The sequence below is a fragment of the Solenopsis invicta genome, chromosome 8 (assembly GCF_016802725.1).
Source record: "Solenopsis invicta isolate M01_SB chromosome 8, UNIL_Sinv_3.0, whole genome shotgun sequence".
Classification (NCBI taxonomy): Eukaryota; Metazoa; Arthropoda; class Insecta; order Hymenoptera; family Formicidae; genus Solenopsis; species Solenopsis invicta.
In genome coordinates, this window is record NC_052671.1 from 25,401,411 (window position 1) to 25,429,302 (window position 27,892).

The 27,892-nt window shown below is 36.1% G+C and overlaps 2 protein-coding genes across 2 annotated transcripts; both read right to left on the minus strand.

Moving 5' to 3' along the window:
- Positions 1-4,372: 4,372 nt before the first annotated feature.
- Positions 4,373-6,868, minus strand: LOC120358588 (extensin-like). Its single transcript, XM_039453193.1, has 4 exons — positions 6,853-6,868; positions 5,880-6,169; positions 5,186-5,234; positions 4,373-5,123 (listed from the first exon to the last, which is right to left on the minus strand). The coding sequence occupies exons 1-4, from the start codon at positions 6,866-6,868 to the stop codon at positions 4,408-4,410; spliced, it is 1,071 nt and encodes a 356-aa protein (XP_039309127.1). The 3' UTR covers positions 4,373-4,407.
- Positions 6,869-14,754: 7,886 nt separating this feature from the next.
- Positions 14,755-15,997, minus strand: LOC120358398. Its single transcript, XM_039452594.1, has 2 exons — positions 15,802-15,997; positions 14,755-15,749 (listed from the first exon to the last, which is right to left on the minus strand). The coding sequence occupies exons 1-2, from the start codon at positions 15,991-15,993 to the stop codon at positions 15,618-15,620; spliced, it is 324 nt and encodes a 107-aa protein (XP_039308528.1). The 5' UTR covers positions 15,994-15,997; the 3' UTR covers positions 14,755-15,617.
- Positions 15,998-27,892: the final 11,895 nt, after the last annotated feature.

Consider the following 27,892-nt stretch of genomic DNA (forward strand, 5'->3'; position numbering starts at 1 on the left):
TGTTTGCTTAAGTGTTGAGTATATATTTATTTGGAATTTTAGAACATTCATTGAAATATTTATGAGATGAAAATTTAAACATAAAATTGTTTATGAGATGTTTAAAACTATCTGACAAAGACAAAGTACTACAAAATATCTTTGCAAAACACCCTTTGAACATTTGCAACATTCTGAAAACATAGAACATTTTTTTAATAAAACATTTCCCAAACATTTGTAAACTATTTGTAAACATTTCGAAAATATAAAACACTTTTTGAACATCTATCAGTCATAAACAATTCCATATTTCAATTTGATTCAGTTTAATTTAATTTAATTTATTGCGTGCAACTTGATAAAGGTAACGGGTAGATACTCCTATACAAACCCGGTGTAAGACAGACTTACTTCAGGGACGCTACCCTGTCTACGTAAGCCATGTTTCACTCCCAAAACTCCTAGTACCAAGAAAAAACATGTTCTCACCCTCCCTCATCCAATTCCAAATTCAAATGTTCCTTCACATACCTCCCACTTTTTGCCAATCCGGTCTGGCCATCGTGGCGAGAAATGGCTAAACTATTAAAGAATGAAACAAAAAAAATGTCAAGTTTTATAACAAAACCCAGGTGAATAGGATGGAACATCCAAAATCTCATTATTTAGTCTGTCCCAAGAATTTTGGGGAGAAAGGGGGACAAAAACTTGATCACTACCAAAAAACGCGTCAAAAATAAAAATGCTATCAACTTAAGGATTGAAACATACAACAAATGGGATAGCCATGGCGCAGGATAAAAAAATAGCAAACTTTAGAGGAGGCCTATGTTCAACAGTGGACGAAACAAAAGACTGGATGATGATGATAATGATGATGATAATATGGATAGAAAATTATCTCGGGATTGGCTGAGCAAAATGCATGAACCTTGAAGAGCAAATCGAGTTTTACTTTGAAACTGTGAATTTTTAACAACGAATCCATTGTGCCTTCGATGCATATACATATAATTGTAGAAAAAGGAATTATACAATTATATAATTGTAGAAAAAAGGATCGGCTTGGTCTAGTCGGACTTCTGTTTGCTGCTCGTATGATTAGGTGCTGGTTTCAATTCTAAGCTTGGCCGTTTCCTGATGAAATGGCAAATTGTCGGTTCCGAGGGACAGTCGTAAGCTTTTGTTGGTACAAGCAAGGAGATATTTTTAGGGGAAAGGCGATGCGTATAATATCTTTCGTGATATACTCGCATCGAATCCTCCACACCTTGATAGTACGGATCCCAAAACGTCTTCCTTTCCTAGGAAGACGATGGCTACCTTGACTGGTCAGTTCTTGCGCAAAAGAACTTGCGCTTGGTTAGCACCGGCTGATCTGGAATGGTCTCGTCAGTCCTGGATGTGAGCTTTGTGAAGATTTTCTTTTCTTCAATAAACAAAAAAAAGTTTATGATGCGCACCAATTTTTTGTGTTTATTGAGCGCTCACATCCTCCACTTTTCGGCTTGCTCTCTCTTTTACCTCTAGTCCGTCCTGGCTGAACCCGCACGTGTCCGGTGTTGAGTAACTGCGTTAATTCGAGGGACCAGTTCCGGCTTACTTGCCTGGCTAAAGTGGACCACCTGTTAGTTATCTACAGAGAATCATTGTTTAATACTTTCTCCTTTTTTTATAAGAAAAAAGTCTTATGGAGTCGGGTTGACCGCATCACATAGCCAGTGATTTCAAGTGATTTCTCGGATTTTTCTCACGCCGTTCTTTAAAAATTTATAACGTATTTTGTGTGCCGCCGTATTGCAGGAACTTGAATCAAGTTTCCTTTAGAAAAGGGATAAATTACCGTTGCTTGACCCGTTTCATGGTGTACCAATCTCGGAAGAGAAGAATCGTTACTCCGCATAATAACTACATATCAAATTTTTTTACAATACAAATTTATTGCACAAACACAAAAAATATAATAACAAAATGTCTATGCACAATTTTTAATTATAAAATCAATCTTCATCCAGCTGAGTCATAGGTATTCCAGCGCATTCGCTATGCTTTATACCAAACGAATACATAGGCAAACGTTTTCGTGTGTCGTACAACGGATAAAAAATGGGTGCCGGACTGTGATATTTTTCCAATACAATGTGTCGTCCCTTTAGACTGTACGCTGGACTGCGTCGTTTTATTATATCATAATTTACTTTGATGTATGCGGCCGGGCCTGGACCAACAATTTCCTTATGTGACTTACGATGACCAATACTAAAAAAAGACACAAGATATACTATAAATAAATATATCTCGTACGAAAAATAAATATTCATTTACATACTCAATCACATACTCAATCTTCAGTATTAACATACCAATACTTAGTATTCAAGTTGTAGTACTGAATGATTGAAAGTCAATATTGAATATCTATGTATTGATGAATATTGAGTATTAACATTTAGTATTGGTAAATACTAAATATTAGAGACTGATATTGATCAGTACGTAAGTATTAGAGATAGTTAAGTATTAATAAATACTAAATATTGACAATTAGTATTAATGAATAGATATTAGAGACTAGTTAGTCAATAAGTATTAAAGTAAAGTATTGATGAATATTGAATAATCACAATCAGTATTGGCGAATAATTATAGTAATCATAATGTAGGTATCAATATTTATGTGTTAAAGGAAGTAGAAGTATGACTGATTCTTTCTAAAATTAAATAAAATTTGTGATTTTGCTATATTTTTTAAAATAATTGTAAGGATCCAAAAGTAACGAGAAAAAACATCAAATACATATTCACTCTTTTAACTAACAATAAATTGAATTAGTTTATTTGATTTTACAAGGATCTCGCAACATAAAAATTCGGCTCGATTAACCAGCGTACAATCGTTTTTTGCGCGGCTCGATTGTCTCACGGTTTTACTCCACTTGCTCTTCAATGCTACGATCAATACATTGCAATAACTACACTATAATCAAAGAGGCTCTAATCAATACAACTTTCCTCACATCATTAAGTATTTTATTATAATAAATAAATGCAGAAGAAGTTTGTAAGTTGCTTAAGTTGTAAAATACGATACGATTCAATTTATCGTACAGCGATAAAAAGTATTTATTTTAAAGCTAAAAGGATACAATTTAATAAAATATTCTTTTTATTTATGAAAGTATTAATAAAAATAATTAATTGTTACAATTATTATAAACAATCAAATTGTTCATTATTTTTATAACATTAAGAGGATGCTATACTGACGGGAATTACCGACCATTACAGTGTTCATTAATTTTCGAATTGGCTTTACAGATCGCAAAATCCTTTTGCAAAATAAAAGTACGCACCAAAACAAAGTGTGCTCTGGTAAATTTTATGAGTAAATCGACCAAAAAGTTAAAAATTCATTTATTTTCGACTCGTAGATCTGTCAACCAAGGTTAATTTATGTCATTTACTAACGCTCTGTAGTTCGTATGTATAAAATGAGACCAGGGCGGACTTCAGAAGACTCTAACAAACAACACTGACTGTGTATCGTTTCAGTCAACAACGTAACAAAAAAGTTTAATAGGTAAACAGCTGTACGTGTCCAAATTTCGCTTAGCGCACGTAAACGATGGCAAGAAGAGCAGTGGCTGTAGTTCATAGGTTCTTTCGCAGATGGCGCTATAATCGGATCAAGTGCGTTCGGTAAAATAGCGGCTTGCTCGCCTGAGGATTTATGGGTTCGATCATGTTTATGTCGCTTTTGATGAATAAAAATGAGTTTTCCATCGATTGGTCAGCTTTCAATTTGCCTCAAGCTAAATAAATAAATAAATAATTTAATTAATTTCCATAAATATAACATGCGAAAATTAGGCACATACAAACGCATCTCGAGCCTCATTCGCGAAAAAAGATATGTATGCATGCGTGTGTGCCTGTGCGCGCGCGCGCGCGCGCTAAGCAAAATTTACACGTACAGCTGTTTACGTGTTAAACTTTTTTGTTACGTTTTTGATTAGAATGACACTCAGTCAGTGTTGTTTGTTAGAGTTTTCTGAAGTCCGCGCTGGTCTCATTTCATACATACGAGCTACAGAACGTCAGTAAATGATAAAAGTTAATCGCGATTCACATCCACGAGTTGAAAATAAATAAAAAAAATTTTGTCTTATATACGAAACAACAGTATTGTGTGTTTGTATTATATATACATATATATATATTATATATATATATATATATATATATATATATATATATATATATATATATATATATATATGTATATATGTATGTATGTATGTATAATTAAATGAATTAATTACATGTACTTTTGTTCCAATGTACTTTTAATATAGAAAAAAGGTTGAAAAATTGATGAATTGGTTTTCTGTACGTTAAGATAATTTTTATTTAGAAAAATACAATTTATGTCTGGGTCGGCGGCGGCGGGTTGTACACCTGAGTCGGCGGCGGCGGATTGTACGCCTGGGTCGGCGGAGGAGGGGTGTACGCCTGGGTCGGCAGCGGCGGATTGTACGTCTGGGTCGGCAGAGGAGGGGTGTACCCTAGGGTCGACGGCGGCGGGTTATACATCTGGGTCGGCGGTGGCGGGTTGTACGCCTGGGTCGGAGGCGGCGGATTGTACGCCTGGGTTGGCGGCGGCGGATTGTACGTTTGCGTCGGCAGAGGAGGGGTGTACGCCAGGGTCGACGGCGGCGGGTTATACACCTGGGTCGGCGGTGGCGGGTTGTACGCCTGGGTCGGAGGCGGCGGGTTGTACACCTGGGTCGGCGGCGGCGGGTTGTACACCTGGGTCGGCGGCGGCGGGTTGTACGCCTGAGTCGGCGGCGGCGGATAGTACGCCTGAGTCGGCGGCGGCGGATAGTACGCCTGAGTCGGCGGCGGCGGATGGTACGCCTGAGTCGGCGGCGGCGGATAGTACGTCTGAGTCGGCGGCGGCGGCGGATAGTACGCCTGAGTCGGCGTCGGCGGATAGTACACCTGGGTGGACGGCGGCGGCGGCGGCGGATAGTACACCTGGGTGGGCGGCGGCGGATTGGACGCCTCAGTAAAAGGCGGATGATTTTTTATTGGTGGCGCGTCTACAGATCCTCCACCATATCCTGCACCACCAATATATCCTGCAAAAAACGTTGAAAACATATTAAAGTTTCCGTTTTTTTTTTACGTTGCATATACTGACCTTCTTTTTTCGCCTGTTGCAACGCGCGCCGAAACATGTTCTTCATTAGCTGCAAAAAGAAACATTAGTATGTGTATATGCGCGCACACACGCACCCACGCACACATACATACATATACACTGTTTCGTTACTATCATACGCGCAAGCGCGCATGTGTGTACGATTGTAGCAAAGCAGTCATTCATATATATATATATATATATATAGGCAACTCCATTGACTTTAGGACAAGAATTTTCTGGATATATAACACAAATTGAAAATTCTATTACACGAATTGCTAAGTCGTGTAATTGCTGCTAATAATATCATAAATGCACTTTTTATGATTTTTTTCTACTGTAATATTTTCTATATTGCTAAAATTAGAATGTTCTGTACTATTTATAATATTAATGATCAGCCTTATTAATTTATATTGCCATATTTAATGTATCTCCTAACTTAGATCCCAAATGCTTTTTTTTATTCCGGGATAGGTAAGGCTTCAATTATTTCTCTTAGTAATTTACCTGAGCAAGATCTAGGATTAATTATTTATTAAATAAATTACTTAGCAGCAATTACACGGCTTAGCAAGTCGTGTAATAAAATTTCTCTCTCCCCCCCTCCCCTCTGTCTGTCTGTCTGTCTATCTATCTCCCTTTGTGTGCGTAGGCATGTGTTTAATTTTTTATATTTATGTTGTATTACCTTGTGCGTTATTACTGGCGGTGGCGGTGCTCGTGATCGCGGCGCCCGGTGTCTCATATTTTGCGAGTATCCCATGAGACACGGCGTCGGCATACGCTGGCCGCTCATGGGATACTCGTTTGACAAAATATATTTTGGAAGACTACGTTCCGCCGATGGTAGCAGCGGTGGCGATGATGACGGCGGCGGCAGCGGCGGTGGCGGCGATGATGACGGGGGCGGCGGCGGGGCGGCGATGGCGATGCAGGCGGTAGTGACGGAGGCGGTAGTGGTGGTGACGGTGGCGGTGGCTGTGGCGAAACATGCTTTTTTTTTGTATCACCACAGCCAGCGCATTCAGCCCTCGAAACTAACCGTGAAATGACGCCTTCACTTTTTGCTGAAATACAAACACAAACATTAAAAATTAGAAAAAGATAAAAAAAGATTTATTTATAACTCGACTTCTGAGAGGATTCCTTCTTCAAAATTTTACTGATAACTCTAATGTTATTCCAAAGGTGTGTGCAAATTTTAAAAAAAAGGACTCTCTTAGAAGCCGAAATACAAATTATTGAAGTCGACAATTTTCAATTCATAGTCCAGTTGTATTCGAGCGAGTCGATCGGCGAGAAGATACCGCGAGGCGAATGTCGCGGATGAGAGATTTAACACGCCTCGCCATTTCTTCTCGATAGCTTTTTGTCTCGCTCGTGTACAACTCGGGCACAGGCACAAGGCTCAAATAAATTTATTTTTTTTTTATTGTACAGTCGTGGTCATTAGAGTTGCAACACTTTTTCTTCGATGGATTTTGGAATGTAGACTTGTTCATCGAGCGGCAAACGTAATTTGTTCTTACGTGCAGATTTAACAAATTACGTTCGCCGCTCGATGAGCAAGTCTACATTCCAAAAACCATCGAACAAAAAGTGTTGCAACTCTAATGACCGCGACTGTGCACTACTATAAATGTAGGGTAAGGTCTACTTACATTTCCTCGTCGTCATTGTCGTCTTCGTACGAAGTTTGCCCTCTCTTATGGCCTCTTTCGATTTCCCTTTCTGCATTTTCTTCTTCAGCTCTCTCTCTCTCTCTCTCTCTCTCTCTCTCTCTCTCTCTCTCTCACTATCACTTTCCCCTTTCACTTTCTCTCTCTTTCACTCTTCTCTTTTTAATCTCACTTTTATCACACTCGTAAAACGGTTCACCACAAAACGTGGCACGTGGCGGCACGCGACTGCAAGTGTGACTGCCACGCTCTACCTTACCCCCACCACTGCGCAAGCAATGCGCAATCTCCTAGGCCCGGCGAGATTCACGCTTACGTATTGGCGCCCTTTAGGTGAACCATTTCAAAAACTTGCAGCCTCTGAAGTCTTGTTTGTCATACTTGTAATTATTCTTATGTAATTTTTACAAACATTACATCCAATTTTTGTAAACAATTATCATTTATTGTACCCTAACAAATGTGAAGCATTATTCACGTAGACGGCCGAGAATAAACCTTTGCCCAATATCTTGGAAACACTTTTGTGTCGCCTGCATCAGGATGTACGTTCCAAAGTGTGCACTTGCAAATACGAGGTGTTCAAAAAGTATCGCGAATTTTGTGTTTTTTCAAAAATTATTTATTTATTCATGAATATCTATTTTGTCCCCTTCAAAGTAATTCCCATGAGATATTATACACTTGTGCCAACGGTTTTTCCAATCTTCGAAGCACTTCAAAAAATCATTTTTTTTTATCTTGTTCAGCTCCTCCTTCGATGCCGTCTTTATCTCGTCAAGCGTAGCGTAACGTCGTCCTTTCATGGGCCTCTTCAGTTTAGGGAACAAGAAAAAGTCACAGGGGGCCAGATCTGGGGAATACGGTGGCTGCGGCATCATTAGTGTGTTGTTTTTGGCCAAAACGTCGCGCACAAGCAACGATGTGTGAGCAGGGGCGTTATCGTGGTGCAAAAGCCAATTTTTGTTCTTCCACAAATCCGGGCGTTTCTGGCGGATTACTTCGCGCAAATTGCGCATAACTTGCAGGTAATATTCCTTATTGACCGTTCTACCCTGTGGCAAGAACTCATGATGCACCACGCCCCTGCAATCGAAGAAAACTGTCAGCAAAACTTTCACATTTGACCGAACTTGGCGCGCTTTTTTCGGTCTTGGTTCGTGCGGCAGCTTCCATTGAGATGATTGAGCTTTGGTTTCCACGTCATAACCATAAACCCACGATTCGTCACCAGTTATGACCCTCTGGAGCAAATTTGGGTCGTCGCGGACAGAGTCCAACATCTCATTAGCAATGTTCATGCGATGCTGTTTTTGGTCGCAATTGAGCAATTTTGGTACGAATTTCGCGGCGACCCGTCTCATGCCCAAATCATTGATAAAAATCGAATGGCACGAGCCAATCGATATGTTTAGGTCCTCAGCAACTTCTCTAACGGTGATTCGACGATTGGCCAATACCATTTTCTCCACTTCATTAATTTTTTCGTCTGTTGTTGAAGTGCTCGGGCGTCCGGCACGCTCTTCGTCGTTCACATCTTCTCGGCCTTCTGAGAACATTTTGTACCACCGATAAACGTTGTTTCGGTCCAAGGTAGCTTCTCCGTATGCCACAGTCAACATTCGGAATGCATCCGCGCACTTAATTTCGTTTTTCACACAAAATTTGATACAGGTTCTTTGATCCATTTTTTTGAATAGGTAAAAATCGAAGACGATCCAAAACACGTGCAAGCAAAGCAGCTGTCAACAATTAAGTGAACATTCAAAATGGCCGAGGTTGTCGGCATAAGTGAGAGACATGAGTACCAACATAACGCCACAAAAAGATCGAAATTCGAATATACGTAACCCGCGAAAATTCAAAAATCGCGATACTTTTTGAACACACCTCGTACACTCGCAGAGACAGTATTGTAATGCACCCATTTTCATTATAAAAATGTTAATAAATTTTATTCTAGTATTATTTACATTTATGACATAAAAGAGTAGTCTTTTCTTGCATTAATAAAAAATAGTAATTCTGAAAATAAAGATTTTTAATTTGTAAGCTTTAAAATTTTTTATTTTTTGTTTCTTTAGTTTATAATTTTCAGCATTCATTTTTACAAGTTTTTAGTAATATTTTTACAAAAGGAGATTTTTATGCAAGAAATGTTTTTTTAGACTCCTTACTTGGAATTATTCTTCTTTTTTTTTTGCTAATCTTGTCGGTGTGATAATGAGCTTTATAATAAGCTTTGATATACGAGAATGCTTCAAAGCTATACTAATATGAAGTAATACTTATATAGTTTTACATAAAAAATCAGAAATATTAATTTTACATACTTCTACTTTAATATACGTGAAAAAGAAAATGTAAATGACTTTACTATGCTTACATCATAAACTGTATTAAAAAAAAAATTATAACGTTTTTATTAATGCAAAAGGGGGAATCGCAGTTACACTGCGATACCCTCGGGGGGCCCAAGTCCGAGGGCGGATTGTTACATCTCAGTAGCCGGCAGCGGATTGCACACCTGAGTTAGACCGGCACGGCGGAACAGGAATTACATCCTGGAAAAAAAGGCCTATCTATCGTGGCCTATGCGGAAGACGACAGTAACGGCGGCGGCGGCTGGGATCGAACCCTGGCCCACGGCGTGACAGTCCGACGGGCTAACCGCTACACCACTGCGTCTTGCCGCTGGTCTTGTCTTCAATTTGGGTATTTCTGTTACACAAGCAGCTTCATACGAAATTCTATTTCTCAGTTTTTCATTCTTACACAAGTTTATGTTTCTGTATGTAAATGACGCTTCATAATGACAATATCTAACATATTGATTGTAACACTTTTTAATTTCTTTCTTTCAAACATAAATAGATAGACAACTTTACGCGTCTTCGGTAACGTTTCAGAAAAAATAAAAATTATTCCCCAAAATAATTTTTTACGCATGGCACACGCAAAATATAATAGCCACATTTGTTCAATATACACATATATGAATATACAAATACATATATATATATATATATATATATATATATATATATAGTAAATAACGTTTTCTATAATTATTTATAACATGTATAAATTTGTAACAAAGGTGACTACGTTATGCGAGAGAAATCATGCTTTTATTATGTTTATTTTTATAAAAAATGTGTTGTTTAATTTGCAAGACTTGGTATATCGATATGCATTTTTCATCGATTTTTATCTTCAGTTAACGAAGCGCAATCTAATTGCTCCGTTCTTCCTCCGCTGTACACGTGGGTCGTGCGCGGCGGTGAGGTGAAGGGAAATGTTGGGAAGCGGTATGTTTTCATTTCGAGCTTTCCTCTTTTATCTTAAATTGTAACTCGTCAAACACCGTGTTGTCACGTTACCTCTTCCGTCTCGACTCGCCAAGCGGTGTTGCCGATGCCACGAGCCTTAGGGTCATGGCATCGCTTGACGCTGAGTAGAGAGAGAAAGCATGATACGATATGGGTTGTGTTCCGATATTAACTGCCAGTACTGAAAATGTATAGTATATGTGACGTGAACTATAAATTTTCAGTACTGCCAGTAAAAACGGAACACAGCCACAGTCTTACGGACAACTGCGGCGTTCTCGCCGTTTTGCGTGTCGATCGAACACACGTGTACAGCTGGACGATAGTTAGCGGTCACAACTCATCGTTCTGAGCGATTTGTTACATTGTATTACAGTTTTTCCACTAACTTTTATGTATTAATAATTTTAGATAATTATACACACATATGTATCACATAGCTTTTTTTTGCATTTATTTATAGATATGTATAACCGTGTAGGACATGTCATTGTGTGATGTTTTATTATTTTCTACGATCGAGATCGACATACATTTCTGATCGAGTTTTATCTACAGTCAACGTAGCAAGGGCAAGGGCAATGCTTGCAAATCGCCGGACCGCCCGCGTCTCCTCACGAATCGGAGAAGACTTCTATTTCCTTCTCTCTTATGCGTTCTCTTTCTCACTTCAACTATCCTTTACGCTGTCTGCTTTTCTCTAGTTTAAGGGGATGCTTAACATGGTCCTTTTTTACCGACTAAACACGATTAATTTTTGCAGACAAAATTCTTGTAATTGCATTTACAGATTTCAAAATCCTTCTCGTCAATGAAAGTATAGACATTAATGGACCTCATAGTAATTCACTTTATGCCGAAAACGTTGAATTTATATCTTTTTTATCTAATCTTAACTGGCTCTGTAATCTAGAGTGTCAACGGGTGCCAAATATTCGCTTCATATAAATATTTAACGGTCTTTTCGTATAAAGTGAGTGTACTATGAGTTCCAAATTAGATGCCGGAACAACGTAGATTTTTCAAAATTTGGCTTAGAAGTCTAAAAAAAAAGATTTTTGTCTGCAAAAATTTGTGAGCATATGTCCGGTCCGATGCCGGTATATCTCAGCTGATTGCAGCAGAAGAAAGAGAAAATTAGTTGCCCTGTATTTTGACAGATGGCAGTGTTCAAGTCGGACGAAGCAATCGATCTGTTTATCGATCGATTGGATTGAATCTAAGCTAAGCGATAATAGGTTAGGTTTCCTGTCAAATACAACTCTGCAAGCAGATTATCTGCTTTGGCTTGAACTTCTTGGCATTCTGCGTTTCGAAATTCACTGTTAGTACTAGAAATCTATAGTTTCGTATACTGTAGACGTTACCTATAATGTAGTTTTACAATACTAACAGTGAATTTTGAAACGCAACCGTAATACAAAAATAAATAAAGGATAGACTTTTTTAGAGTTGATTATTTTGTAGGGTAGATTCGGAACATCAACTGCATGATCTCATACCTTTCTCATAAATTTATTCATTTTTAGAATACAGATTTCACATGTCAAAGCTTGAACATTTTATACAGAACACTTATTAGAAAATGTTAATTTTTTAAATTCCCTCTTTATTTTTTTTAAACGTGCACTATCAATTTTTTGCTCTGGACGCAGAACCTGTCGTCTATTTATGACATCCATTTTTCAAAAGAAATATATTCATTACACAAAATTAAAGAGTAAATGACAAAAGTATCATAAATTAAGTATCAGGCTATACACCATTTATACATTTACAGATATGTACCGTAGAAATCTTACCATTCGAAAGTTCGCGGATCGTATACAGTTACGCTATATACTTGGTACGAGAGATTATTGCATCTCATTACAATAAAAATCATTACGAATTGATTGATTCATAATGATTCATGCTCTTAGATTTCGTAGAATCTAAGAGCACGATTGATACATCAGCACATATGACAAGTGCACGCACACTTTGCGAGGATCCCACCGTGCGCATTACTTAGTAAATTCATACGAATGGCAAATTGAAAACCGAATATGGTGCATAGTCTGATACTGACTACAGTTTTCGCTAAAGATAACATAAAGTAAAATAAGAAAAGTATAAAGAAAGAAACTCATTTATACATAGTTTTTATTTCTATCGATTTTGATGAGTAAATATTTTTATTTTATGAATAAATATTTTCAATACAGATACATTATTATTATTATTACACATGTGTATAACCGACTATTCAAGCATTCTTGAGAAAATGATAAAATACTTTCAGCAGCTATAGTATCAATACGGAAAAAGAATTGTAAACGGACCTCTCTGAGGATGTTTATGATTCTTGACTGTTATGCTGAAGATTTCAGGTTCGATTCCTCGGGACAAGATTTTTTTTTGTAAAGTGTAGTATTAAAAAAAATCAATAAATTCAAAAATGCTTCTCTACAATTATATTAACTTCAATTTCGACACAAAAAATATGTCACAATTTTAATACTTTTTTTTGACGTTCCTCATTGTAAATTTTTATGGCGACTATATCTTTTGTATTCTTGAGAAAATTTAATTGAATTGATAATAAAAGAGCGTTTATAAACTTACTAATATTTTTTAAAAATTGTTATATATATAAGTTGTAAAAATAATTTTTATATCATACTAATTTGACACAATTGTGTCAAAATGACATTAAAATGAATCGTAATTGATTGAAAAGTGACTTTTAATGATCATTATGTAGTCACTTTGATGTCATTTTGATGTCGTGATGACTCCTTGTTCTGCTTGGGTAGTTAATGTTTTTCCACGCATGCAAACTAGTAATTCTTCTTCGTAATGTTACTATAGGTGCTAGAAATATTTTATTATTTTCTCGAGAATGCCTAAATAGCCGGTTCTATGGTTTTGCTGTATGTAGTAAATTTACGAATGAATACTACATAATCATGAAATTTTTGATTAGAGATCGCCGAGTCCCCGCAATATTGAAAAATTTTTGTCCCATAGCCAACAAAAACGAGAATATTTTTTAGTAGAAAAACCCTAATAGGATGTAACAAAGCGCCTAGAACGGCGCTCCGTGCACGCTAACTATCGTCGACCAATACACGTGTACTCGATCGACATCCGTAACGGCGAGGACACCGCGGTTGTCATAAGTCTATGTCACATCATGCTTTCTCTCTCGACCCAGCGTCAAGTAAGAAAGATGCGTGAGGAGTTCTACTGTCTTTTTCTTTCTCAAGCAGTCTATTCTTCTCGACCTATCCTCTTCTGTCTCGAGCGTTCTTGATTTCTCTCATTACAAGCCGGCAACACTGCACAAGCCGGCAACACTGCACAGCTTAGCGAAACGATTTCAGATTTTCTTGTCGCGGATCAGAGTTGCAACGCGCGCGCGCGCGCGCACGCACGCGACGTATTATTCTATATACATTTTTTACTTTTATATATATATATATATATATATATATATAACATATATTACATATATTACATATATTAGTAGGAAAATCTCGATAGGACAACATTTATTATATTATATGACAATAAAATCTTGCATAACAATTTTAATCAGCAATTATGTAGGTACATTTAGAAAAATAGATGTAAAAGTATTGACGTTTTGTAAAGCATTGATAACTGCTGATGTAATTTCAAAATAGTATTTTGACAAAACTATGACAATATATATCAATTTTATATCATGATATATTTACAAAATTAGGAAAAAATTGATAAAAAATATAGCTACGTTATGGATGAAGCACTTATAAATATAATCCATATACATGTTTACAAAAATGCTTAATTCTTTCAAAATTACCATTGTAAGAATAATGCAGTATGAAATATATTACAATTTAGTATTGAAAAAATAAAGAAATTAAAAAATGCTTTATTTGTATTAATTAAATGGAAATTGGACATAGAACATATGTAAAAATTGTAACACTTCTTTTGACGTTCAAACACCCATTGTAAATTTTCATGGCAAATACATCTTTCGTGTTTTTTAAATTTTAATTCGATTGGTAATAGAAGAGCATTTTTAAATTTTCTAATATTTTTTCATAATGACTTACTTAGTGTTAAATAATTAAAAATAGTTTAAAAAATACATGTAACAATTTTAAAAATTCCCACTAACTTTTATATAATTCTACGTACATTATAAATAATTATATGTACGTATGTATAAAGAATAATTTTTTTACAATTTTTACAATATCTGTGATTTCATTTGTCACATTCTTCACTAATTTATATATATATGAATAATTGTAAAAAACATTATTTTTGATACATCCGTAAAAACAACTATTTATAATGTATGTAGAATTATATAAAAGTTAGTAGGATTTTTTAAAATTGTTATGTAACGTATATTTTTTAAACTATTTTTAAATATTTAACACTAAGTACGTAATTAAAAAAAAATATTAGGAAATTAAAAAATTCTTTTCTATTATCAATCAAATTAAAATTTTTCAAAAACACGAAAAATGTATTTGCCATGAAAATTAACAATGAGTGTTTGAACGTCAGAATAAGTGTTACAATTTTTACATATGTTTTGTGTTCAATTTCAATTTAATTAATAACAGAACAGCATTTTTTAATTTCTTTATCTTTTTCAATACTAGATTTACAAAAAAAAAAATTGTCCTAAGGGATCAAACTTGGAAACTTTCGGCGTATAAGCCACGCATTTTACTATAGAGCTACATGCCCAACTTGACACGTCTTTTTTCGTAACGGTACTATAGGTGCTAAAAGTATTTTACTATTTTCTCAAGAATGTCTGAATTGTACTACAATTTGTATGAAAATTACAATCCTACTGCCGCAACGCGCGAGCGTGTACTGCCACTCTAGTAGTATGGCATCTGATGGCATCTTTGCGGTGTGCTTCATGCCGTTTGTCGCTGGTAGAGTTCTTTTTACACGTACGTCTGAGTATTCGTGAGTAACCCGCAGTGAAATAAACGTTCAGACAATATAGTTGTTATCGTTGCATGGTACGGATTAAGATAATTTACTCCGCGCGTACTTCTGAGCATCATCTCTTTCTCCTCCCCCCGCCCCTCTCTCTCTCTCTCTCTGTCTGTCTGTCTCTGTCTCTTTCCTGTCTTTCTTGTTTCTTTCACGTCTCCATCGTGACGCGTTGTCACTCGTGGTCACTCGCATTCACCGTATCGTTCCCGCGCAATAGTTTGAGGTTATAATGTAGAGGCAGTAGTCAGTTCGTACCACAATAGTGGGCGACCACGACAACGGTAGCGGTAGCGTCGTCGTCGTCGTCAGTGATAATAAGAATAGTGGACGACTACGACAACGGTAACGGCAACGTCGTCCTCGTCGCCGTCGTCGTCGTCGTTAGTGCTGGTGATAATAGCTAGTGAACGACTATGACAACAGTAGCGGCAGCGGCAATGGCGACGTCGTCACCGTCGTCATTGTCAGTGATAGTGATAATAGTGGACGACCACGGCAGCGGCGACAGCGACGTCGCCAGTGATAGTGATAATAATGGACGACCACGGCAGCGGCGACGGCGACGTCGCCAGTGATAGTGATAATAATGGACGACCACGGCAGCGGCGACGGCGATGTCGTCATCGTCGTCGTCGTTGTCGTCGTCAGTGATAGTGAGAATAGTGAACGACCACGACAACGGTTGCGGCAGCGTCGCCGCCGTCGCCGTCGCCGTCGTCGTCGTCATCGTCATCGTCACCGCCGTCGCCGTCGCCGTTGCCGTCGTCGTCGTCGTCGTCATCGTCATCGTCGCCGTCGTCGTCGTCATCGCTGCCGCCATTGCCGTTGCCGTCGTCGTCGTCATCGCTGCCGCCATTGCCGTTGCCGTTGTCGTCGTCGTCGTCGTTGTCGTCGTCGTCGTCATCGTTGTTGTTGTCGTCGTCGGTCGCTCCTTGTCGGTCGTCGTCGTTAGTGCTGGTGATAATAGTGAACGACGACGACAACGGTAGCGGCAGCAGCGACGGCGACATCATCGTCGTCGTCGTCGTCGTCGTCGTCGTCGTCATTGATAGTGATAATAGTGATCGACCACGACAACGGTAACGGCAACGTCGTCCTCGTCGTCGTCGCCGTTGTCGTCGTCGTTAGTGCTGGTGATAATAGCTAGTGAACGACTACGACAACGGTAGCGGCAGCGGAGGACAACGGGAAGCCGCCGTATCGTCTGCGAAGACGAACTACGTTATGTAAGAAACCTATAATGAGATATCAAAAGGTTTCTTGCTCCATAGACCGGTAAACCGTTCTAATTATAATTACATTTGTAATTACTGCCAGAGGCGTTTTGTGAGCTGGCTTGTTATAACAAAATGCCACAGCTGTAAATCGTGCTGTGGATAGTTATAAACAATTTTTGATTATTGCCAGAGGCGTTTTGTGAGCTGGCTTGTTATAACAAAATGCCACAGCTGTAAATCGTGCTGTGGATAGTTATAAACAATTTTTGATTATTGCCAGAGGCGTTTTGTGAGCTGGCTTGTTATAACAAAATGCCACAGCTGTAAATCGTGCTGTGGATAGTTATAAACAATTTTTGATTATTGCCAGAGGCGTTTTGTGAGCTGGCTTGTTATAACAAAATGCCACAGCTGTAAATCGTGCTGTGAATAGTTATAACCAAATATCGGAGGCGTTTGAACTATCTAATTATGACACAATACTATAAGTGTTTATCATACGCATATAATTTTTATAAAACGCTGTACTTCATTGTACTACTTCTCTTCTCTTTTTGTTATGTAACAAAAAGAAATAGAGTATCTGTCTAATAGAGCTCATGTGAAAATAGAAGAGAAACAACGCTTATATGATAAATGTCGATAAAAATGTTGGTATTATCGATATTTATCATTTTTAGTTCTGCAGAGATCCGCAGATGTCGCATTTAGTTCCACAGAAGGCCGCAGATGTCGCAGGACCATTAGAGTCTAGACCGACCTCGATTGAGTTCGCCGGTCACTTTAGCATCCCCTTAAATACATGATTTCCGATCTAGATTTGCCGACCATGCGACGTTAATTTTGCAGTATTGCATCAACGAATGGAACACGGTTCGCAGTCATTGATTTGATAAATTTGATAGGATTGTAGCAATCATGTATACAATCACTACGGTAGAACCCGCTATTCAAGCATTTATGAAAAAATGATAAAACAATGAATGTTTTAAGAAAGTCAAAAAACTGTTATAATTTTTACATATGTTTTGTGTCCAATTTAAATTTAATTTAATTGTAAAAAAGCATTTGAGAATTTCATGATTTTTGTTTTAAATAGTAGATTTTAAGAAAAAAAAAAAATATTGTTATGAGGAATCGAACCTGGAACCTTCAGCACGATAGCCAAGAATCACGACCATTCTGCCAAAGAGATCAATTGCCAATTCTTCTTCCGTCAGTATACTATAGGTGCTAAAAGAATTTTATCATTTTCTCATAAATGCTTGAATAGCGGGTTCTACCGTAGTGATTGTATACATGATTGCTACAATCCTATCAAATTTATCAAATCAATGACTGCGAACCGTGTTCCATTCGTTGATGCAATACTGCAAAATTAACGTCGCATGGTCGGCAAATCTAGATCGGAAATCATGTATTTAAACTAGAGAAAAGCAGACAGCGTAAAGGATAGTTGAAGTGAGAAAGAGAACGCATAAGAGAGAAGGAAATAGAAGTCTTCTCCGATTCGTGAGGAGACGCGGGCGGTCCGGCGATTTGCAAGCATTGCCCTTGCCCTTGCTACGTTGACTGTAGATAAAACTCGATCAGAAATGTATGTCGATCTCGATCGTAGAAAATAATAAAACATCACACAATGACATGTCCTACACGGTTATACATATCTATAAATAAATGCAAAAAAAAGCTATGTGATACATATGTGTGTATAATTATCTAAAATTATTAATACATAAAAGTTAGTGGAAAAACTGTAATACAATGTAACAAATCGCTCAGAACGATGAGTTGTGACCGCTAACTATCGTCCAGCTGTACACGTGTGTTCGATCGACACGCAAAACGGCGAGAACGCCGCAGTTGTCCGTAAGACTGTATCGTATCATGCTTTCTCTCTCTACTCAGCGTCAAGCGATGCCATGACCCTAAGGCTCGTGGCATCGGCAACACCGCTTGGCGAGTCGAGACGGAAGAGGTAACGTGACAACACGGTGTTTGACGAGTTACAATTTAAGATAAAAGAGGAAAGCTCGAAATGAAAACATACCGCTTCCCAACATTTCCCTTCACCTCACCGCCGCGCACGACCCACGTGTACAGCGGAGGAAGAACGGAGCAATTAGATTGCGCTTCGTTAACTGAAGATAAAAATCGATGAAAAATGCATATCGATATACCAAGTCTTGCAAATTAAACAACATATTTTTTATAAAAATAAACATAATAAAAGCATGATTTCTCTCGCATAACGTAGTCACCTTTGTTACAAATTTATACATGTTATAAATAATTATAGAAAACGTTATTTACTATATATATATAAAAAAAAGTATTTGTATATTCATATATGTGTATATTGAACAAATGTGGCTATTATATTTTGCGTGTGCCATGCGTAAAAAATTATTTTGGGGAATAATTTTTATTTTTTCTGAAACGTTACCGAAGACGCGTAAAGTTGTCTATCTATTTATGTTTGAAAGAAAGAAATTAAAAAGTGTTACAATCAATATGTTAGATATTGTCATTATGAAGCGTCATTTACATACAGAAACATAAACTTGTGTAAGAATGAAAAACTGAGAAATAGAATTTCGTATGAAGCTGCTTGTGTAACAGAAATACCCAAATTGAAGACAAGACCAGCGGCAAGACGCAGTGGTGTAGCGGTTAGCCCGTCGGACTGTCACGCCGTGGGCCAGGGTTCGATCCCAGCCGCCGCCGCCGTTACTGTCGTCTTCCACATAGGCCACGATAGATAGGCCTTTTTTTCCAGGATGTAATTCCTGTTCCGCCGTGCCGGTCTAACTCAGGTGTGCAATCCGCTGCCGGCTACTGAAATGTAACAATCCGCCCTCGGACTTGGGCCCCCCGAGGGTATCGCAGTGTAACTGCGATTCCCCCCTTTTGCATTAATAAAAACGTTATAATTTTTTTTTTAATACAGTTTATGATGTAAGCATAGTAAAGTCATTTACATTTTCTTTTTCACGTATATTAAAGTAGAAGTATGTAAAATTAATATTTCTTATTTTTTATGTAAAACTATATAAGTATTACTTCATATTAGTATAGCTTTGAAGCATCGTAGATCAAAGCTTATTATAAAGCTCATAATCACACCGACAAGATTAGCAAAAAAAAAAGAAGAATAATTCCAAGTAAGGAGTCTAAAAAAACATTTCTTGCATAAAAATCTCCTTTTGTAAAAATATTACTAAAAACTTGTAAAAATGAATGCTGAAAATTATAAACTAAAGAAACAAAAAATAAAAAATTTTAAAGCTTACAAATTAAAAATCTTTATTTTCAGAACTACTATTTTTTATTAATGCAAGAAAAGACTACTCTTTTATGTCATAAATGTAAATAATACTAGAATAAAATTTATTAACATTTTTATAATGAAAATGGGTGCATCACAATACCGTCTCCCCAAATGTTTTTGCAAGTGCATACTTTGGTACGGGAGTACATCCTGATGCGGACAAGACGAGGGTATTTCCTGGTTGTAAATGCCATCGCGAAGCAACACGCCGCTCGTCGACTTCTCGCGCGGGCTGTTCGTCTAACCGCCCACCGGGAGCGAGAGAGTGCGAACGGGTAACGTGTAGAGCGACAAGGATAGCGTATCGAGGCTCGCGCGTAAACAGTTGACAAGTCGCGAGTCGCAAGGAAACGTAGCGTGACACGCAGTAACACGAAAGCAGAGCAATCGTGTTCAAAGCGTTTTGTGACATAACAACACAGTATTAGTGTACAATTAGTGTCACTATCATGGTGCGACTTTATAGTGCCAAGTGTAGGCCTCTATATCGGCGTAGGCTTTCTCTGAAGAAAGCCTGGAGAAAGAGGTACGTATACTTTATTCACAATAATTGTAATAGTATCAATAATAAATACGGTGATGATACGTCCTTTATTATAAAGTTCAGTTTCCTTTATTTCGTGTAATGGTCTTTTAAATGTATTGATTTTCTCTATACTGTTTCGTCTTTTATTTTAATCTGTTGTATTTTATTTGTTCTTTCTTACACGAATTTCGTTTGTAATTAGCGTTTCAATATTCAATATACTGAGTTTTTTACACAAAAATTTAAATAATTGATAAATTTAGTTGTTTAGTGAAAACATGTAGAAACGAAAAATAATAATTTCAAATTTGTTCTATTTTCTCGAAAAAAATATGATCACTGTAGTTATATTGATACCCATGTATATTTTTTGAGTATGTTTTGTTATGTTCTTATTTTTATATTTTTATGTCACTAATATTTTACAACTGTATAACTATAAAATTAGTATTGTCTGTAAAAACTTGACAACATATAGATGAAAGTAATAAAATAATAATCTGAAGCATCTACTCAGATAGGAATGAAAAAATAAAAATCAGAAGCGTTTGCAGATGGAACTAAAACAATAAAAATCAGAAGCGTCTGCAGATGGAACTAAAAAAATAAAAATCAGAAGCGTCTGCAGATGGAACTAAAAAAATAAAAATTAGAAGCGTCTGCAGATGGAACTAAAACAATAAAAATCAGAAGCGTCTGCAGATGGAACTAAAAAAATAAAAATTAGAAGCGTCTGCAGATGGAACTAAAACAATAAAAATCAGAAGCGTCTGCAGATGGAACTAAAAAAATAAAAATCAGAAGCGTCTGCAGATGGAACTAAAAAAATAAAAATTAGAAGCGTCTGCAGATGGAACTAAAACAATAAAAATCAGAAGCGTCTGCAGATGTAACTAAAACAATAAAAATCAGAAGCGTCTGCAGATGGAACTGAAAAAGTAAAAATTAGAAGCATCTGCAGATGGAACTGAAAAAGTAAAAATCAGAAGCGTCTGAAGATGGAACTGAGAAATTGAAAATGTAAAGGATCTATAGGTGGATCGAAAAAAAAATGAAGCGTGTATATATACATGTATAGACAGGAATATATAGATGTAACGGAAATTGTACAATGAAAAATTGCATCGTCTATATGTAGATGGAGGTAATAAAATAAAAAAAACATTTACATAGGCGGAAGTAAAGTAAAATAAAAATTTAAATTGTCAGTTTAAATTGTATTTGTACAGTTGTAAATAATTATTTATCATAAAAGATGTAAAAATACATGTTTTTATAATATTATAATATAAATGTTTTTTTCAGGCGAGAGTTACAGAGACAACAGCAGGACAATACAAAGACTACTGACAACGAATCTTGTCGGAGGTTGGTAAAATGTGCGACCATCCCGGACGACATAGATTCGGAATGCAGTATTTCTGGACAGTGCGTAAGTACAATTAAAAAAGATACTTGCGAAAGCGTTATTGACGATGTAATCGACGATACGCTTTTTATTGATAATACAGGCAAATTGGATGTAGGTCGTATCTTAGAAAATTTGCCTAAAGGTCGCTTCATTATAGACCTATCTTTTTTTCTGACAGAATTCTATAGGACGTATATAGATCATAAGCAAGGAATTGATTGCCAATTAAACGATTGGGTACCCATAAAATTCCTTTACCGTGGATTAAAAATGCAATTGTTTTTTAAGTGCCGAATGTGCAAATATGAAACAAGCATTTGGTCAGAACCACCAGAATCTGATCAATTAGATATAAACACAGCAGCCGTAGCTGCAACAATTACAGCCGGAATTGGTTATTCTACGCTGGAAGAGGTGTGCTCGGAAATAAATATACATTGCATGACCGAGGTGACCTATATAAATAAGCGCGAAAAATTAGTTGAAAATTTTGAAAAAACTGCCATGGAACAAATGAAAAAAGCAGGCGAGCTAGAAAGACAACTCGCATTAGAAAGAAATGATGTAATTAATGGAATTGTGTGCATACCAGTTGTAGCAGATGGCAGCTGGTTAAAGAGATCATATGGGAGAAATTTTGATTCGCGTGCCGGTGTTGGCGCAATTGTTGGTTTTCACACAAAACAAGTTCTTTTTGTTGGAATCCGTAACAAATATTGTGCAATATGCGATGTAGCTGAACGAAAAAATTGTGAAGCAAGAGTTCATAAATGCTACAAAAATTTTGATAATAATGCAAGCTCTACAATGATGGAAAGTGACGCTATTACAGAAGGTTTTAAAAGTAGCCTCGACATGCATCAATTGATATATAATAAACTTATCGCTGATGGCGATAGTAGTGTTTATAACTCTATTAAGAACAATAATCCATATCGCGAACAGCAGATAATGGTGAAAAAAGTAGAATGCACCAATCATATGCATCGTAATCTGCGCAAAAAGCTGACAGTTGTAGCTGAAACAACTCAGCCAAAGAAGCAGAGAAAACGTGGTTTTATTGAAGCACGAAATGTTGTAAAAAAAAACATTAAGACAGTTATGAAAGAGATAAAAAATGCAGCGTCAATACGACGAGAAGAAAAACAACCAGATCATTACAAGGCTAGAGAATTACGAAAAGATATATTGAATATTCCTAGCCACGTTTTTGGTGAGCATAAACGGTGTAAAGAACGCGGTCGTAACTGCGAAGATAACGGTGAAATAAATAAAAATTACATACCGTATTTGAAATTGCACGGTCTCTATCAAAAAATAGAGAGTGCTATTGCGTACATAGCCGCTCACTCTGAAAGCTTGCTAGAAAATGTAACAAATAATGCTGCAGAAGTGTTTCATTCGGTAGTAAGCAAATTTGTATTCGGAAAGCGTGTAGATTTGTGCAAACGAGGCTCTTACAATGCTAGAGTTGCAGGAGCAGTTGTACAATATAATACGCAGCAAGTGCTTACGGAAATTCATAAAAGCATGGGTAAAACTGTTCCTCCTATTGTCGAAAATCTAGAGAAGCGACGGCAAATAAAAATTGCTAGAACTACAGAATATCGGCACATACACGGAAGACAAAAAAAATTCAAGAAAGATCGAGGAACAGATCTTCATTATGGTCCGCAATCGCAACAGCCAGATATTCCAGATCATATACTCGAACAACTAAAGCAAAATCACATAGAGAAGTTGTTGGAAAATAGAAAAAATTGGAAGCAGATTGAACAAGATACGAGAGAGCAAAATGAATCCGGGTTATGGTTGGCACTTAAAAAGGAAATGTTGACAGCGTCTAATTTTGGATACGTATGTCGTCTAAGACGGACAACGTCTTGTGCAATGACAGTCAAAAATATTTTGTATCCTCCACCCGTCAATACCGTAGCCATGCAGTATGGTCTCGATCAAGAAGAAATAGCGAGACAAGACTTAGCCGCAAAACTCAATAAAAATATACAACGTTGCGGATTATTTATAGATAAAGAAAATCCATGCCTAGGTGCTTCCCCTGACGGACTTGTAGACGATGATGGTCTGGTCGAGATTAAATGTCCTTTATCCGCTGAAAATTTAACAGCGGAAGAGGCCATACAAAAATTGCCCGCCCTGAAGGGTATTTATGATAAAAGAAATCCAGATCAAATAAATAAAAATCATCGTTTCTTTTATCAAATTCAGGGTCAATTGAATATAACGCAACGACAATATTGTAAATTTGTTCTATGGACACCAAAAAGCATGAAAGTAGTCAATGTAGATACAGATGATGCTTTTTGGAAAAATAAAATGCTGCCTAAACTAATACGCTTCTATTATGAATGCATGCTTCCTGAAATTCTGGATAGTCGTCATAATAGACATATGCCAATCAGGAATCCGACATATATTACAGAAGCAAAAGAAGAGGCAGCTAAAAAAATTAGTATTTTAAAAAACAGTCGGCGAAAATTAAAAGACAGCGAAAATATGAGCGAAAAAAAGAAACGAATAAAATTAGACGATTCGCAAAAAGATACAACTATGTCTGCCGTAAGTGGTGTAGATACGGATCAAGACAATGATTGTGTCATAATAAGTTACACAAACAATCCAGATAAAAATGAAGATAACAGGGCAAGATGGAAAGTCTTTCTTGAAGAAAATATTCCTGATATCTCTCAAGTGAAAGATAATGTCTTGCCTACAAACAGCAGATTAAACGACGAATCGTTAGACCGATTTTTACGCGTCGTAAGAGAAACTTCTTCTTTTGAAACGCAAAATGTGCTGTATATAGCGTTTCCTCATATGATCGAAGCTAGTCGTAGCGACAAAAGCCTCCAAATAATTAGAGGAAATTGTACCAATCACTGGCGATGCTTATTTTTTGATGGCAGTAAACTTCACGTATATGATAGTTTACCTGGTTGTGCATACGATAATTTAGCAGCCGAAGAAAAAAATTACATAGAACACCGATATCCGAAAATAAGTAGAAATGATATAATTTATGAACAAGTAGATGCTCAACCTGATGGGACAAGTTGTGGAATTTATGCTGCAGCTTTTGCCACAACTGTTGCCTTAGGAGGTAATCCTTGCAACGAAAAATATTCAAAAAATGTAAAATGCATGAGACAACACTTTATAAAAATTATAGAAAGCAATAAGCTGCTACCTTTTCCAAGCAGATAGAAGCAATGTAAAATACTGTGTCAAAAATGTAATACAATTTACAATAATACTATTAAAAAATTATTAAAAAATATATGTTCAACAATTACCCTTCAAATAAAATGCACGACAAAATAATAATTAAAATCGTCAATTGGTATCAGAATAATAAAAAACATGCGTCTATTATGATTATAAAGGTAATAATAAAATCATAAGCATCGTTTTAGAGATACTCAAGAAATAGATGGCATAAATGTTTATTTTGGATCTCATACTGATTGTAATAAAAAACCGAAGCGTCTGTTCTAACGCTATAGGTTATTACAAATAAAATGAATTATAAATTATAATTGAAGAGACAAAAAAAATTGATTGCGTTCTCAGCGGAATGAGCAATGGAGAGGTCCATTTTATATCTTATTATGTACGAATTACAACATTTTATGTATATAGTTTTAGTATGCTTGTGAAAAAAATGTACTGTAAATAACTTTGTATAAAATTACAAATATATAACAGTACAGAAGGTGTATTTGTATTACATTTGTACATTAGTGATTTTTGATGAAATTATTTCATATGAGGACAGGTAATAATACCAAAGAATATCGCAAGCAGCATCACATCCTATTATGCTTTCTATGTTTATTGTGCGTTTTGCGGTAACAATAAAATGGGATTATTTCCCACTATTTTTTCCGTTCGTTTCTCGATCTCCTACGCGCTTTCAAACTCACGTATGTGCTTCGTGTGTACATGTAGAGTCGAGAGATATCATTCTTGTAGGTGAATGCAAGAACGATAGTAGAGCGAAATAAAATGAGCTCGTATACACACGTCAGATTGATGATTCGCAAATTTGTTAATTTCACGGTAAATAGCTTATGTTAAAATTAAAATTTAAAGCGTCTATGTACACATATGTATAGTAATAGGAACTAGTAAAATGAAAGTCTGAAGTGTCTATTTGGACACTTCTGGTAAAAAAATAATTTGATGCGTCTATATACGTAGACGGGACTAGAGTCTATATATTTATAATTTTTTAAATAAAAATCAGAAGCGTCTGCAGATGGAACTGAAAAAATAAAAATCAGAAGCGTCTGCAGATGGAACTGAAAAAATATAAATTACAAGCGTCTGCAGATGGAACTAAAAAAATAAAAATCAGAAGCGTCTGCATATGGAACTAAAAAAAATAAAAATCAGAAGCGTCTGAATATAAAAGTGAAAAATTAAAAATCTAAAATATCCATAGGTGGATCGGAAAAAAATGAAGCGTCTATATATACATGTATAGACAGAAATATATAAATGGAACTAGCAAAATAAAAGCTTGAAGTGTCTATTTAGACAGAACTGGCAAATTAATAATTTGATGCGTCAATATTTAGACCTGACTAGAGTCTATATATTTATAACTTTTTAAATAAAAATTGGAAGTATTTAGATGCAATTAGTAAAATAAAAATAAAATAAAAATTTTAACCGTTTATTTAATTAGAAGTACAATACAATTTGAAGCGTCCTTTTAAATGGAACTAGATGAAAAAAATTGAAGCATCGATATGTATTTAAATGGAACTGTAAAATGAAAATTTAAAGCGAAAAATCTTGCAAATGAGATCGAGAGCATATTCTCATGCAATATATATGTTCACTGTCATCCTTAATTTTTATCCGGCAAAAATCTAGCTCTATATATATATATATAGCATGTAATGCAAATAATTATTGCCTTATACGCTTATAATTGTGTGAGCGTACATATGTTTATATGCTTATACGTACATATGTAGAAATTTGTTGGGTACTCGGAGATGCGTCAAAAAGCCGGAGCCTTTCTCTAACTCAAAAAGAGATTTGACAACGTGGTGATAAAATCGTTAATAAAGATACATATGTTTACGTTTTACATGGTACAAATAAAGTAAAAAATTACTCATGAATGCTAGCGCGAACGATAGTCTTGTTGCGACGTTCGTTGCGGGCAAGCGAGACAGAACGTTCTGCACACTTTGCGACCGTGAGTGCGAGCGAGCGCGAACTATAGTCTTGTTGCACACTCCGCGACGTTGATTGCGGGCGAGCGAGATAGATAGAACGTTCCGTACACTTCGCGACACTTGTGTGTTTACTTGTATTATCTAAACCTATATAGTACTGTATGAAATTAAAAAAGTCGGTAATTTATCATTTGAGAAATTATCGACTTTTTTAATTCCGCGTAAATGGCAGCACCTTCGCGTCGGAGTTCGGGCTTCACTATAGCATCCTCTTAAAGCCCTCTTGTAAGATTTTGAAAAAAACGATGTACATACATGAGAAAAAAACCATTTTTACTTCAATGTTGAATAACTCAGTGAAAAAAAATCGTATAACCCTCAACAAGTACCCAAATTAAAGATAAAGATTCGCGGTTTCAAATGTTGTAAACCGCATTTGTGTACAATTTTTATTTCACACCGTAGAGCTTTGCAAAGTTTGTAAAAAATTTTGAGATTTGACTCATTTGAATCAGTGTAACTTCATAAACAATCCGTGAATTATTAAATGAATTATCAATCTCGAAAATAAAGATTTTAACTTTTACAATTCTTTTGGAACATTTTTTTACGATCATTTTTGAATGAAAAAATTACATCTTCCTGAATTTTGCCTATTTTTGGGAGTCAGAATAGTGATGCTTTAATTTTGCTATCGAGTGTATAACTATAAACATATAATTATATATAAAAAATTGTTAACTAGATATAAATATGAAGAGTGTTCTTTTCTAATTAATTCACAAACTGTTTCAGGTCCAGAAAAAAATAAGTAAAAAAGGCTATAGAAGAGGAAAAGAAATCATTAGAAATTAACAATACTTGAAAACTGGTAGATCTAATAAAAGCTCATGATATCAAGCCACTTACAAGCAAATGGTTATTTAGGATAAAACAAGATGGCGAATATAAAACTCAATTGGTAATAAAAGATTATTAACAAAATATG

Coding starts and splice junctions, on each gene's coding strand:
- LOC120358588 (XM_039453193.1), bottom strand. Junction 5,235..5,879: donor CGCCAGTAATAACGCACAAG/GTAATACAACAT, acceptor TTCTTTTTGCAG/CTAATGAAGAACATGTTTCG. Junction 5,124..5,185: donor GCAACAGGCGAAAAAAGAAG/GTCAGTATATGC, acceptor CGTTTTTTGCAG/GATATATTGGTGGTGCAGGA.
- LOC120358398 (XM_039452594.1), bottom strand. CDS start 15,993: ATGACGATGACGACGACGACGACGACGGCAACGGCGACGGCGACGGCG. Junction 15,750..15,801: donor TCGCCGTCGCCGCTGCCGTG/GTCGTCCATTAT, acceptor GCCGCTGCCGTG/GTCGTCCATTATTATCACTA.